Source organism: Megalobrama amblycephala, linkage group LG12 (assembly GCF_018812025.1).
Source record: "Megalobrama amblycephala isolate DHTTF-2021 linkage group LG12, ASM1881202v1, whole genome shotgun sequence".
Lineage (NCBI taxonomy): Eukaryota > Metazoa > Chordata > Actinopteri > Cypriniformes > Xenocyprididae > Megalobrama > Megalobrama amblycephala.
This window is the reverse complement of record NC_063055.1, coordinates 14,015,474-14,030,944: the sequence shown is the minus strand read 5'-3', so window position 1 is coordinate 14,030,944 and position 15,471 is coordinate 14,015,474. Positions and strand designations below refer to the sequence as shown.

General features: G+C 35.3%; 1 protein-coding gene across 1 annotated transcript; it reads right to left on the bottom strand.

The window, feature by feature from the left end:
• Positions 1-779: 779 nt before the first annotated feature.
• fhad1 (forkhead-associated (FHA) phosphopeptide binding domain 1) lies at positions 780-15,365 on the bottom strand. Its single transcript, XM_048210436.1, has 28 exons — positions 15,264-15,365; positions 14,876-15,082; positions 14,485-14,644; positions 12,845-12,939; positions 12,492-12,722; positions 11,684-11,807; positions 10,884-11,014; positions 10,714-10,782; positions 10,143-10,250; positions 9,993-10,058; positions 8,702-8,854; positions 8,397-8,592; positions 8,174-8,244; positions 7,986-8,084; positions 7,637-7,729; positions 6,479-6,833; positions 6,023-6,123; positions 5,896-5,945; positions 4,886-4,992; positions 4,648-4,807; positions 4,413-4,506; positions 3,593-3,743; positions 3,376-3,473; positions 2,889-2,984; positions 2,528-2,754; positions 2,050-2,218; positions 1,593-1,673; positions 780-1,067 (listed from the first exon to the last, which is right to left on the bottom strand). Exons 1-28 carry the CDS (start codon positions 15,357-15,359, stop codon positions 888-890), a joined length of 3,768 nt encoding a protein of 1,255 aa, XP_048066393.1. The 5' UTR covers positions 15,360-15,365; the 3' UTR covers positions 780-887.
• Between the last annotated feature and the right edge of the window lie 106 nt (positions 15,366-15,471).

Below are 15,471 nucleotides of genomic sequence, written 5' to 3'. Positions count from 1 at the left end.
AAGTTAAATCCAAAGGCACGTTGTTAAACACCACATTTTTGCTCTCTTTCATCATTCATCTTTTAATACCTTAGATATTATATGTCTTTAAAATGAGATATGCAGACATTTACTCATTGGAAATACCACATTTCTGGTGAAATTACTGATTTAATGCCAAACACAGTTTTAAGTGCTAAAAATGATGATAGATGAAAAGTGATGCAAGTATAAATATATTGATTAATTTTTTTTTTTTTAATGAAACTGACACGTGTGTTACACTGGAATCTGGAAGTGGGTGCAAACCAGCTGAGAATTTGCACTGTTTGGTCTTTATGCAGTGATTAACAGATACAGGAAAATATACTGGAATGGAAACAGTTTGAAGAAAAAAAAAAAAGAAAAAAAAAAAATCTGCTTGTCCGTAGGCTATGTGTTTGTAGACAATAAGTTAATATTAAGTGATTTAACATTTTAGACCATGTCTGTTTTTGTATGTCCAGATTATATTCATACTATATATTTCACACTATATAGAACATACTTTTTTAGTGGTTGTGGAGTAATTACTTATTCAAAATAAACACCTACTCAAGAGAGCATGCGATTTGGGATGCAGCCTTTGTCACAAATCGGTTGAATGAATGATTTAAATGACTCACTCATAAACAGTCGCCACCTACTGGTGAAAAGATGTAACCTGAAGAAAGAATCACTGAAATCCCCCTACCACTAATGCACAGACTGACTGTATCACTCTGTTGTATAAACACATATATAATAATAAAATGACACAATTAAGAAATATTATAACATCCTTTAATATTAACATTTTTTGATCCCTGTACCCAAGTGTGAATAATGCACAGTTGCATAATTATGAGTGGTCTTAAGTTGTGTCCATGTTAATGGGCCTCAGTGAGCAGGGGGATTTGGGAGCTCTCTGAGGCTTGCAGAGGGTTGGCCAAATCAGAGACCACTGAACAGATCTGCTGTTTCTGTCCCATTTCTTTATTCAGATTATTCACCTCACTCTCTCTCTTTTTCAGCTTCATCTGTGAGATCCGTTTCTTCACTGCTGGGGCCTGTGAACACATACAGTAAAATCTAGGGCTGTCAAATAACGATTGCATTTTAATAAAATAATTACACAATATGCCTGATATATATTAGGGAAAAAGGGGGACTGTAGGATCCATAATGATCTCCCCTGAGGGCCCCTATATGGTATAAATATAGTATGTAAATATTTGCTAAGAAATGCCCCCAAATGAAGATAATTCAAAGACATTACATTATTGTGGCAGACGAAAGTATCAAATAGATGCATTCTTGTATTTTGTCTGCATTTTTAATAGGTCTAACATGAAGCAAACAGGCACAGATTCATGCTTTATGAGCTCAGGAAAGAACAAATTTGTTGGTGCTGCTAAAAATCTATTAATTGCACAGTGTGGAGTTTCTTTGTAAAACCCCAGGCAGCCTGTGGTAGACAGCATGGATTTAGACCATACATATGTTCTGAAGATCAAACACACACACACACAAACACACACTCCACTTATCAAGTCACTGATTCAAAACTAATCCACTGTTGCCATTTAGTGTACCTTTTCATAGCTTTCATTTGGTATACAGTTGTGATGGCCCACTCTTCCACTCCTTCTGCCCGTTCTCTCTGCACTAAGGCCCTGTAGAGAAAGCATTTATTATAGACGGCACTTGGGTGAACTATGAAGCCACTTAAAGGTGGCTCTCTACATAGAGACAGGAGAGAGATGGTGTGTCTGAAATGCTGAAAATGCCTATTAAAATAGGCATCCAGCAGTGAGTAAATAAACCAATTAAATTATAAGTAAAAGCATCAGGGTACCACAGACTTTCTAACTTGCTAACTTTCTAATTTGTTGGATGTTTGTTTTTACAAACTTAGGGAAAAATCTGAATTGTTTTCTGTGGTAATCAACAGCAAGCTATATTGTAAGTTTGGTCAAGAGCAACTTTTTGACGTGCTGTTTTATTTTTTCAGACTTTCTTACTTTCTATGTGAGCTTGTATGTATGATACCCTATTATTTCTGTTGGTTACACTGCATTCCTGCTGGTTTCTCTGCAGCTGGTTGATGCTTTCCTGTAGAGCCTGGTGAAGCTGCTCTGTCTCTTGTCTTTGAGCCTCCAGTTCTGCCTTCACACTCTCAAGCTCAGCCTGTGTCTGGGACCCCAGCACTTGTCTCTCTCTGAGAGAAAGACAGCACAGACAGACAAAACAAATGCAAAAAATAAACTTTAATTTTCAGTTTTTAATATAATATAATATAAAGCCATTACTCCAGTCACATCCATATAATATGATGATTTGGTGGCCAAAAAGACATTTACTATCATCAATAATAAATAAAAACAAGTTGTGCTGCTTAATAATTTTACAAAAACCATGATACATTTATTTTATTTTGACATCAAACGTTTTTTTTTAAATGTATTGAAAATATACTGAGAAAGAGATAATGATTTGTCATGAGTGTGTGTTTTTCTGTTGTTTGCACCTGAGTGTGTGTATCTCTCTCTGGTTCTCCTGCAGCAGTAGTTGTTGCTGTTGGCTCTGGCTGTTCTGTAGTTCAAAGTGGGTTTTCACAAACTCCAGGTCTGTTTGTCTCATAGAGACTATGTGCTGTCTCTCATCAGGAGGTAGGTGCTTTAAACTAGCACACCCTGACAGGTCACCATCACTGAGCTCCAGAGCCTCACGCAGCACTTGCACTAGCTCCAGGTACTAAACGAAAGATGATAAATAATGATTCATTAATGATTCACTAAAACAAACTCAAAATAGAGCACTATCTCAGGGCCACAGATGAGCTTTTCCCACAATTTAGTTTGAATTTGTACATGCCGTGTGCCACTCACCGTTTTCTCACTGAGCTCCAGAGCATCGGACATGTCCAGTCTGGCTGTACGCTCTCGTGCAGCCTCAGTCAGAGCTTCGGGGAATGCAAAACCACTCTGCATGTAAATAAGCACACTTAAACAATCAAAACACAAAATGAACATGAATGGCAGAGTCAGAATGTTAGAATTTGTCCCTCTTCTGCTTTAATGACAGCAGCACTTGAAGTACATGAACTCCACAAGTTTGGTTAAAACCTGATGATTATGTTCTCCAGCATGATTTGAGAATGATCCAAAAAGCATCTTGCGCTTCAATGGAATCAAGAACATTTGATGTTTTGTTCAAAATGATTCACATGGTCAGTGCCACAAATTTGTTTATTTAATTAATGACCTACAAATGGTGCAGAATCTTAAATATTTCTTGAATACTATCTTATAAGTATTCTTGCTTTACTTTCCATGACTGATCTGGATTCAGTACTGAAATCAGTGAAACTACTACCACAGAACTGATGGATCCTCTCTGAGCTGCAGATCTCTGAAGCCTCTGAGCCTTCATCCAACCCTGCTTCTCTGGCTCCCCCTGCTGGGTCAGACGCTCTGTAAACCGCACAGAAGAAAATTGATAATGCAGGTTAATGTTGGCCTGAAATTAGATCAGATCAGGATCGCCACATCCAAAGGTCTGATCATTAGTTAAAAGGGATTGTAAGACTTACTGCTAGGCCACTTCTGTTCTAGAGCTCTGATTCGCTCCCTCATGTCACGCAAACCTTCCTGCTGTTGAAGTATCGCTTCCTCACGGCGATGACCTTTATGTTTTGACCCCTGATTGATGACATCATTAGGAGCTGTCATGAGTGCCACATCCTGAGAAAACAACATCCATATAACAGTTAGCAAAGTGTCCATTTATGACCCCTTTTTCTCTTTGTTGCCTTTTTTTTTTCTTTTTTTCTTTTTTTTTTATTATCGGTCATTCCAAGTTTGGGGTCGGTAAGATTTTGCTAATTAAAAATTTAAAAAAAAGGGAATATTGAGAAATATTATTACCATTTAAAATAACTGTTCTCTATTTTAATAGATTTTAATAGATTTTAATATATCTATATTTATTCCTCTGATGGCAAATCTGAATTTTCATCAGCCACTACTCCAGTCTTCAGTGTCACAAAATTAAAATAGAACATTTTTGTAACATTACAGATGTCTTTACTGTCACTTTTGATCAATTTAATGCATCCTTGTTGAATAAAAGCATTAATTTCTTTTTAAAAATAATCTTACTGACCTCAAACTTTTGAATATATCCGGATGTGTTTTTAGGCTAATATCAGGCATATTCTGTGCTTCTATGAGACTCATTCAGCCATTATGTTTCAGTGTTATTAGTGTATTATTCAATCATTTTCAAACAAAGCATATTTTATGCAGAGCATATCTTCTTTATCTTCATTTGTCTCGATTTTCCATAAAACATGTCTAAAGTATAGATCGTTTCATTTTTGTAATGTTTGTCCAGTTTGTTGCTGATCTCACTCTAGTATTTCTTGAGATTTGAAGTGGAACAAGGCTTGTGTTCTCCATCTCTCTATATGCTGCTGCTTTACTTTTCAGGTCTTCCTCAGTTTGTCTAATAAAAATAGAACAACATCTACTCAGAAACACATTCACATGTTGTGGATTGATTTAGCAGACATTACTTGGATATTTTTTTGTTTTATAATGCAAAGATAAGTTTGAGGCCATTATATGTGTAATTTTTTGGTCGTACCTCAGTTTTTCTCCCAGTTTCTTTGTTTCTTCATCTTTCTGTTCCACTAGTTGGGACATCATGGTAAGCTTCTGTGTGAGCATGCTCAGTTGGATCTTCTGGTCTACAACTAAAGCTTTATGACTCTCCAACTCCAACTTCTGCTGTTCACTTAGTTGTCCTGCACAGACAAACACTCGGTCAGAAACGCAAACACTAATACACACAGAGAATGCAGTTGTACTCGCATTTGCGGAACCTGTCATGTCAGAGAGCCGAGCATGAGCCTGGGCCAGGTCACGACTTAAGGCATTGATGATCTCATTCTGACTGACGACTTCCTGTTGGGATGAGACCAGAGATGCCCTGCAGGACAAATTAGACACTGCATGATTGATTTCTCACATACAAGAATATGAGTAGATTGAGTAAGAGAATAGAGTACAGTATAGATTGTTTAAAGTCGGCATGAAGCGCGTGCAACAGTCTTTTCTTCCCTATTGTGACGTGCATCCGGGTGAAACGGCTTCTCAAACAAGAAAAAAATGTAGGGCGGGACTTAATTTTGTCCATCGGGATTTGATTGGATCGCTGTGGTTTGCTATTGCTGTGATGTCATGTGAGTGACAGGTTGTCCCGCCCTCGCGCTAGTAAACACATCATCAGAGAAGACATGTTGTTGCAAGAGGGAGGGGAAGTTATATTGATTAAAGAATGCGAGGGCACATGAATTAAAAAAAGGATTTGCACGTATAAATCATTTATAATAATTACTGCAATATTCCACAAAAAAAAGAAAAAAAAAAATAGGAATTGTCGATTTTCATTTCATGATGACTTTAATGAAAATAATAAGACTTCCATTAAAAAAATAAACTATATTTTATGAATAAATAATAATAATAACAACAAATTATGTATACATTGTCTGTGGTTATTATTATAATTTATTTAGAAGATTTTAGGATTTTGACTGTAACCGGATAGTAAAAATGGAAGGAGGTAGAAAAAGAGACATATTTGCTTCTACAATTTAACAGTGCCTGGTCTATGAGATGATTTAAAGAGAGAGACATGGACTCTGTAATTAGTTATTGAGCAAGAGTTTCATAAATAATGCATGAATAAATAATTAACTTCATGCATTATGCATTAACAAGAGCACACTGTATGGATATTATCCTGCTCACAGTGAATGTGACGACAGAGTAAGGAAATTGGTTTACAAAGTAATGTGCAATATATAAATGGCTAAAGCTACAATCTTACATACGCAGAGCTGTTGCAACTGGTTTCGGGGCAGGCCAAATGTCTAAATACTTAGAATAATAATATACAACATAGATTTTGGATGATAGGTAATGCAATGATGGCATTCATGGGAGCTCTATTATACCGGAGGGATGTTATGGTTTGATTCCAGTTCCTCATTTTCCTGTTTTTCTGATGTGTAAGATTTGATGTTGCTTTCAAAGCCCTCCAGTCTATCGAGCGCCTCTGTGGAACAAGTACAACAAAGGTAAACATGATAATGAACACAGAACACATGTAGGACACATGAAATCTGTTGCACAAATTAGTTCTAATTAGGAACCTAAGGCTTTTAAGTAGCTCCCCTCAATGTGTAACACATAAAATTGCAGCATATTAAAACAATGTAAAACAAATGTGTTTCTGTGAGCTTGAGCTAAGGCAAACAGTCCAAATGCCACAAATTTGCTTATTTTAAATAGTGATACTGGTGATCACAATGTTTATTTGTTTGTTATTTATTTATTTATTTATTTTAATTGAGTTTCAATTAAATTATGAATATTTTTGGACGTGTTTATGAATAACAGGCTGTGCTCACCTTTGAGTTGGTCCTTCAGTGAGTCTCTCTCCTCCTCCATCTCTCTCCATCTTTCCTCACTCTGCTGGGCTTTGTTTATTTGTGTTTCCATTGCAACAATGGTGTATGCGTGCTGTCGCACCTGCTCCCTGTACTCCTCTACCTCGACCCTGTGTTTCTCTCTCTCCTCTTGAGCTCCTCTCTGCAGGGCCTTCGCCTCTCTCTCCTCACACTGCTTCATCTTCTCATTCCTCTCCCCCTCTTTGAGATGTAATTCACGTAGTGTTTCTTTCAACTCTGCCTCTCGTATCTTGGCTTCTTCCATCTTGGTTTGCCACTCAGCCTTGCGTGTCTCTATCTCCCTGTGCAAGGAACTCTTGGAAGGAAATAAAGTAATAGTCATGTTACTTTTTTTATCAGTGTGGTTCTATGTCATATGAAAGCCCATTTCCATCATATAAGAAAAAAGTAAATCTGAAATTTAAATCTTTAAATTTACCGAAAATGCTTTCTCTCTTAATCCTCATCGTCCCATGTGAGGCATAAAAAACGCTTTGGTAAATCATAATTATGAGATAAAAAGTCAAAATTATGACATACTAAGTCACAATAAAAGTCTGAATTATGACAAAAAGTCATACCTATGACATCAAAGGCAATTTTATAATTATGACTTTTTAAAGTAATAATTATGACCTTTTTAACTCATAATTTCAATGTTTTATGTCATAATTGACATAATTAACAAAATATAATTGACAATTGATTTTTATCTTCTAATTATGACTTAATATCTCATAATTTCAACTTTTTAAGTATTAATTATGAGTTAAAATTAAATAACCAATATGGTCATGTGCTGGAAGAAATACCCAAATTATTATGAAAGTTATAATTATGACATTAAAAAGTCTAAATGAGATTTAAAAAAAATCATAATTATAAATGAAATAAAGGTGAAATTATTTTTTATGTGGTGGAAATGGGTTTCAATTTATGTCAAGAGGAGAAGCAAATATCCAATATGGCTATATGCTGGGAACTAACACATATGGGTAAATACTTGGGAAACTAGAGTCTCAGAAACCAGATCAAATACAGAGGTGCAGCACATGTTGAGAGTTGAGGTCAGTGTTATTTCATTTTAGGGAATAAATTCAATTCTTATTTTTAACTCACCTCAGTTTGTCTCACTAACTGTAGATCAGCCTTGACCTCTTCCAACTGTTGCAATAGTGTGTTTTTCATCTCTCTCTGTCCCTCAGCTGCCTGCTTTATTAAAAGGTCAAAGGTCAGGAGAAACTTCAGTGAAACTAAATTTAATAGTAAATTCAATTCATTAAATTAATCTAGTCCATTAGCTTGGAGTCAATTCTCTGAAACACTTTCAATAATATATGAATTTCCATTGGAACTGGGATGAGTTTGAGAACTGAAAAAGCTAAATGACAATCTAATTGAGACAATTCCTCAAGAGGTCTGTGCCTCAGAGACCACATTTTGGTGTTTTTGAGAAAGGCAGCAGCACCTGAAGTTTCTCCAACTCAAACTGCTTTTGCATGAACTCTAGACCACTTTGAAGATCTCTGCTCTGCATCTCTGTCTTCTGAAGCTTCTGCATCTCAGACTTCAGTACAGGAAAGAAAGACAGTCATGTTTCTTAAAAATTATGAAATTGCTCATTTTCCGATTATTTAACTGATTTTGCTGCAATACCTTTAGATTTGTGAGCTCTGATTGGATGTCCTTGTGGTCCTGGCATAAAATCTGTAAGGCACCTGATACTCCTAGACAAAACAAATGACAACAATAATTCAGATTACTTTTCTGTAAAATGCATCAAAATTCAATAAAGTTTTAACATTTTGTAATAATATATAGTGAATTCAACATCACTTAGTTTGTCAAACCCAGTTCTGCTAAACTTTCTGTGTCTTACCTCCAGTCTTCATTGAGACATCAACCCCTGATGCCTGTAACATCTGAGCAGCATTTTGCAGTACTGTGTGCAAGAGCTTCAGTATAATCAGCGAATGCTCCTGAACCCAGCTGAGAGCAGGACTCAAATTCATATCCTGCAGCCTAGATATTTCCATCTGCACTGTGTCCGCAATGCATGCATTTTGTACTAGACTCTATATATTCAAACGCAAAGAGATATTATATATCTGTGCAACATGATATGCATTGCTATAACACAAACATACAACATTACATGGCATAATCAATGTTTCCACCTAATACCTGACACTCTTGCAGTCTGGCTCGAAATTTCTGGGTCTCATCCAACATTTTCTTCTGCGTGTGAGCTTCCTCTTTGAATTTCGTTTTAAAGTCATGCACTTTGGTTTTGTACATCTCCATCTGTTCCATTAGCTCTGATAAACAGTCCAACACCTCCAAAATCGGCAATCAAACATAAACAAGTTCATCCAACAACATCACACCCTCATGACTGTCCAAATCTGCATGACTTTCTTCCGTGGAACACAAAATCCTGGTCACCCTTTTCAACATAATGACAGAGAATATGGACTGAAGTTGTCAAGCTCAAAAAAGCACCACAAAAAAATGGTCTACTTGACTATATCCTACACTTTTTTTCTTTTTAGAGCTGTTTTACAGTCGAATTGAATTATATTTGCATCACTGAATCTTTATTTTCCCGTTGTTCACTGTAAAGCTGCATTTAAAGCAATCAGTATTGTATAAAGCGCTCTAAAAATAAAGGTGACTTGACTCAATTATATCCTGGATGTTGTATTGGATGTACTTCTATTTCATTTCTACCCTTACAAAAAATAAGTATACTATTTATATAAGTTTATTTTATTAAGTGTGCTTAAGTAAAGTTCAAGTATATTTTAAGTATACTTCATGTAGTAAGTATACTAATATCAGTATACAAGTAGTATACTTGTAAGTGTACTATTTCAATACTACTTGGGACTAAATTGGCCCACATTTTAGTGTATAAAAAAGTGCTTTTTGCTTTAAGTGTAACAGTAGTAAACTTTGAGTACATAACTAATTAACAACTACATTTTTTCGTTTGTACTGCAACTATACCACAAGTGAACTCATAGTTTGCTAGTTAAATTCTTGTATCACATTTTATAGTTTTACGAAGTACATTTTGAAGTACACTACACTTTTCTGTCAGTATGAGTCAAGTATATTTAAGGGTATTTTTAAGTATATTTCTGAGAAGTACATAAAAAGTAGACTGAAAGTATACTTTCTTATGATTAGTTTTAAAGAGGTTATAGCACACTTGAATAAACTTCTTTTTGTAAGAGTGTACTGTCATGTGACACCACATTAAAAAGTGTTTCCAAACCATGACATTTGAAGCATCAACATAGAATTTATGCCATAGAATTTATTTAAGTTAAAAAAAATATTTTGTTGACATTTGCAAAAATGTATCGATAATAATTAGCATTTCCATGATGCGCTAATAATTTTTTAATAAAAAAAAATTCTTTGGATAGAAATTTGGCTTCTGATTAGCTTAAAATATTTTTATTCTTACCTTTTGGTCTGATTCTTTGTCAGAAACACGTACAGTCTTGACGATCTGGTCGCGAAAACTATCAAACTTTGAAGAAATTTCAGATAAGTTATTGTAATAGACATCAGAGTCGCCTTACCAGACTGCTGTTCCTGTCCTGAGTTCACTTACCCTTGACTGTGTTTGTTTGAGTTCTGCTAATACTCTTTGTTCCCTCTGCTGCGTCTCCTCATGAAGCTGCTTCAGTCTGTCTATCTCTGCCAGCAGAGAAGCCTGTTCCTACAGTGCACATCACACATGAACACAGACTACATGGCATCAGATTTCATAGGCTGGCATTACCTGGCCCAGTGGTCTAATGGTTAAGACATCAGCCTCTGGAGCAGTCTTGCCAACTATTTTCAATGGAAAGTAGCCAAAGTCTGCTCAAAAAGTCATTAAATGTCACTAGATGATGTAATGTGCCAACTATCGGCAGTTTACATCCGTTTCCTCTCCTAAGCCATGCTTACATACTGTAATTTTAATATATAGCCGTATATCCAATAAAGCTGTTCTCATTTACACAATTTTCTGTCAGACAACAGAACATGTATGATATAGTGACTGACTACATGTTAACTAGCAATCCAAAAGAGTTGCTAGATTTATTGCTAGCAGAATTTTTAAAAAACGGTCTGAAAAGTCACTAATCTCACTATGTGGAGTTCAGGACTAGGTGTAAGTGAAACCAAAAACTCACTTTCTTGAGGGATTCTGCCTCACGCTGCCTGGCAAGTAGCTCATTCTGATGCTTCTGGGTGTCTTTCAACTTTTAAAATAGCACCAAACAAGAGAAATTGTTATTTATATAAAAAAAAAATGTAAACCATCAAAACAGCATCATTAAAACATAAGTGCTGATGCAGGAACCTTGTCCATCATGCTTGTGAGCTTGGCTTCTTTGTCTCTCACATCTCTTCTGAGCTTGTCCACCTCAGTTGCTAGTTTAAGAGCCTGTTTATCTCGAGCAGACACATCTCTCTGCAAACTGCTAATCAATGCTGAGTCAAAAATTGAAATAAAACAAAGAGTGACTAACTGCTCAGATCGAACAGGATGGTGCCTTTACACAACAAATATGTTATTGATCATTTCACTACAACAATATAACATAAATCAGAAGAATTTTATATATTTTTGAAAGTCTTTTATCCAATCAAAAATACAGTAAAATTACAAAATATTATTTTAATTTAAATGAACTGGTTTTTATTATTATTATTATTATTTTAATTTATTCCTGTCATGACAAAGCTGAATTTTCAGCATCATTACTCCAGTCTTCAGTGACACATAAACTTTCAGAAATGTTTCAAATATGCTGAGTTGGTGCTCAAGAAAATGTTCTTATTATCATTAATGTTGAAAACCATTGTGCTGATTAATAATTTTTGTGGAAAAGTGATAAATTTTTTCAGGATTCTTTGATTAGTAGAAAGTTCAAAAGAACAGCACTGAACAGTAGTGTATATCAAAGACAGTATAAAAATAATACTATTGTATGTACTTAAAATTGCATTTTTACACATACAAATTATATACAGTATAACAATATCATAATATATCATATCATATATCATAAAAATTACCAATATATCATTATTCTTTTCACATTACAATAGAGTGAATGATCCACATGTCACCCCTATAATATCATCATCATACAGTACCTGTAGATGAATTTTTTTCATTTCTCAGTTTATTCATCTGTTCTGATAGACTCCTGATCTTCTGGTCTCTCTCTGTAACAGCCTGTCCGAGCATCTCTCCAGAATATCTCTGAAGTTCCAGCATCTACATCCATTAAAGAGATGAATCTTACAATAGTGCATGGCAGTTAATAATTAAATAGCACGTGAAAGATTTTTGATGGGATTTTTAGAGAGAAGACATAGCTTCATCAAATAAATGTGCCTTAATCTTAAAACACAAAATACATAATGAAACTTGAAACATTACATTCAATAATTGGTATTTAAGCTACAGAGTGCATGCTTTCTCATGGGCCCAGTGGCCTTCTGGGTAAGACTCAGCATATGGCACTGGAGATTTTGAGTTCAAGTCCCACCTGGGTCATTGCAGTATGTATAAGAGATTTCCTGTTTCTTTTTTGAGATGGAGATGAGATGTTTTCTGTAATCACATTCTTGTTTTGTCTTAATCCCAGATTAAGACAAATGTAGCAAATGTAAATTTACTGCAATATTAATTAAATTGTAACTCAAACAGCAAGAAAAAGGCACTTTATTTGTATCATAAAATTAATCCTGTATTTGTATATGACTGAATATGCTGCTAGCAATTAGTTGATTTGAAGGCTAATATTCATAAATTATTCTTACACTCCTTCAAGGTAGGCATGATCCAGGTGGGACTTGAAGCCACATTCCCCCGCTCCTGAGGCTGATGCTTTATCCGTTACACAAAACAGTCACAAAACAGTAAATAATGTAAAGTGCAATGTAACAAAGCAGACACCTGCTCCTTTAGCTGCTGTATCTGATCTTTCTTCTCTTTGATGTCACTCTCCAGGCAGCGAAGTCTGTGTGTGACATCTGGATCACCCTGCTTCTTCTGAGACAGCTGGAGCTTGAGAGCTGACACTTCCTCCTTCAGGGCCACGATCACATCATCCTTCCTTTGGGACTCATCCTCAAAGCACACAGACACTCGAAGATGTCCCTCTCCAAGCCGATGCAACCTCTCTTCCTGAGAAAGAACATTATCAGTGCATTTCTTAAGCCTTTTAGTACTGTTTGAGATAGCATAACAATGGCATGGATGGTCCAGCATGCAACACTAGTGTTTTTTTAACAGGATGTTACGCTTACCTCCTCCAGTGGCAAGGAGTTAATGCTTTGAGAATTGTGAGGCTGTGTCTTACTTCTTAGATAACATCCTTTCCCTGTGTTACCACTCCAGCTTCCTGCAAAAAAAATAAATGCATTCATTTTGAAATAAACTGTTGCCTGAACTCTTACCCATCAGTTTGGTTCAGTGTTATTTTAGTGGTAGTTATATAAGAAGTAGTTATACTTTTATTAATATTTTGAATTAGTTTTTATTTTTATATTTTAATTTAATTTTAACTTAATTTTTAGTCATTTTATGTGCTTTTGTCATTTTTATTAGTTTTTGTTTTTAATATTACTATTTAGATTGATTTTTATTTCAGTTTTAGTTTTACTTCAGTTTTAATTTTTTATTTATTTCCAGTTAGTCATCTTAAAGGATTAGTTCACTTTAAAATAAACTTTTCCTGATAATTTACTCACCCCCATGTCATCCAAGATGTCCATGTCTTTCTTTCTTCAGTCGAAAAGAAATTAAAGTTTTTGATGAAAACATTCCAGGATTTTTCTCCTTATGGTAGACTTAAATGGGCACCAAATGATTGAAGGTCAAAATTAGTTTCACTGCAGCTTCAAATTGTTCTACATGATCCCAAATGAGAAATAAGGGTCTTATCTAGTGAAAAGTTTGAACTAATTGTTATCTACTATTGAACTAGCATATTGCATATAAAAATTTGTTCAAACTTTGACCTGTGGAGGGCAGTAATACACTTAGCAGCATCTACACTGCTGGAATTCTAATAGAGGAGAAGAAGAAGAGAGCTAGTTCAAGATGAGCATTTAAGGTTAAAGCTGCTGTAGGTAACTTTTGTAAAAAAAATTTTTTACATATTTGTTAAACCTGACATTATGTCCTGACAGTAGAATATGAGACAGATAATCTGTGAAAAAAATCAAGCTCCTCTGGCTCCTCCCAGTGGTCCTATTGCCATTTGCAGAAATGCACCGCTCCCGGTAAGAAACAACCAATCAGAGCCAGGAGGAGTGTCTTAGCAGTGTCAATCAAGCTCGTGTGCTTTAAAACTTATATAATTTCCAAATTTTCCAAATTTTTTCAGAAAATGAGCGATGGTTTCACTACATAAGACCCTTATTTCTCATCTGAGATCGTGTAGAACAATTTGAAGCTGCAGTGAACCTAATTTTGACCTTCAATCGTTTGGTGCCCATTCAAGTCTACTATAAGGAGAAAAATCCTGGAATGTTTTCATCAAAAACTTTAATTTCTTTTCGACTGAAGAAAGAAAGACATGGACATCTTGAATGACATGAGGGTGAGTAAATTATCAGGAAAAATTTATTTAAAAGTGAACTAATCCTTTAATGCTTTAACTTCTAATTCAAAATCTTCTCATTTTTGTTTGTATGTTTTTCATCCAATATTTATCATTTATTTTATTTCAGCATTATTTCAATTAACTTTTTTTTTAAATAGTTAAGCATAATAATAACCTTGATTTAAGAAAGTCTCTAAACTAACTAACTAATAATTACCTAATAGATAATAATTATCTAATATTTTCAAACCAACATTTTTATTTTGGTTCATAATTGGGATCATGAAAAAATAAGGTAACACTTCATTTTTTACTTACAAAAAAAAAAAAAACTGCTACCTGGTCTGCTAGACTGAGTTTTGCGATCAGGTGTATTTGGACCCCGTTTAGACCCAGCGCTCATGGGGCGAGGTCTGGTGGGAGGGTGAGGTGAAACAGAAGGGGTCCGAGCTCGTACCCAGGCCTGGGGAATGGGAGACTGGGCAGCCAGAAGAGGAAACTGTTTAGGAGTGAGACAAAAAAAAAGTATTTTATATAAATATTTGATTGATATTTATTATATCATTGTTTAATATAAACTTGAATCTGTAGGCCTACATTGCAGGTTTTATTTATGATGATTTATGAACTTGAACTTAAGTCAGTAATATAAAATGCTACTGAAACATATAGTATAAACAAAAAGACACAATGTCATTTCTCTTATCTGTTCAAACATCAAAGTTTTTACTGATTTCTCTCTGTCAATGGAGAGCTCATAGGTTGGTCCTCCGTAGCCAAAGTGAAGCTGGTCTCCCGCAGAGAGGCGGACAGTGACGTTGTGTATCCGACAGTCATTGACGTAGGTCCCGTGGGCAGAGTTTAAGTCACAAATAACATAGCAGCTGTCCGCTTCACACCAGTCAATAGTGGCATGACACTCATCCACCCCACTATTCTGAGTAGATGAGATGAGACACACTTAAAAAATGTTCTTTCTAGTGATGTGTCTAGTAGGAGTCAGAATGTCATATCCACTATCAGATCATCATCAGGTAATCATCAGGTAATATAATTAAAAGTCAAATCAATAACTCATACTAAGTGGACACACCTTGGAAAGAAATAAAGTTGAATACCTGTAGACAGAGGTCAGAGTCTTTGTGTCTTCCTATAGTAGTTCTTTTGGGCTGGAGTTTAAATACCCAGTTTAGAGTTTTGAGGTAACCCCTCATTTCAACCTGAAGAGCAGAGAAAACTTTTAATTGGCATTCAACCTTTACTCAATGTCTCCGTGTCCGTGAAAACCTCGGTTACGTGCAGAACATAACAGGCACCAGCATTTTT

Excerpts from the sequence above, each read along its gene's own strand:
- fhad1 (XM_048210436.1), bottom strand. The coding sequence starts at position 15,359 with ATGAGGGGTTACCTCAAAACTCTAAACTGGGTATTTAAACTCCAGCCC. Across the intron at positions 4,507-4,647 it reads AAACTGGGAGAAAAACTGAG|ACAAACTGAGGAAGACCTGA; the intron begins GTACGACCAAAA and ends TATTTTTATTAG. Across the intron at positions 2,755-2,888 it reads TGGAGCTCAGTGAGAAAACG|TACCTGGAGCTAGTGCAAGT; the intron begins GTGAGTGGCACA and ends TCTTTCGTTTAG.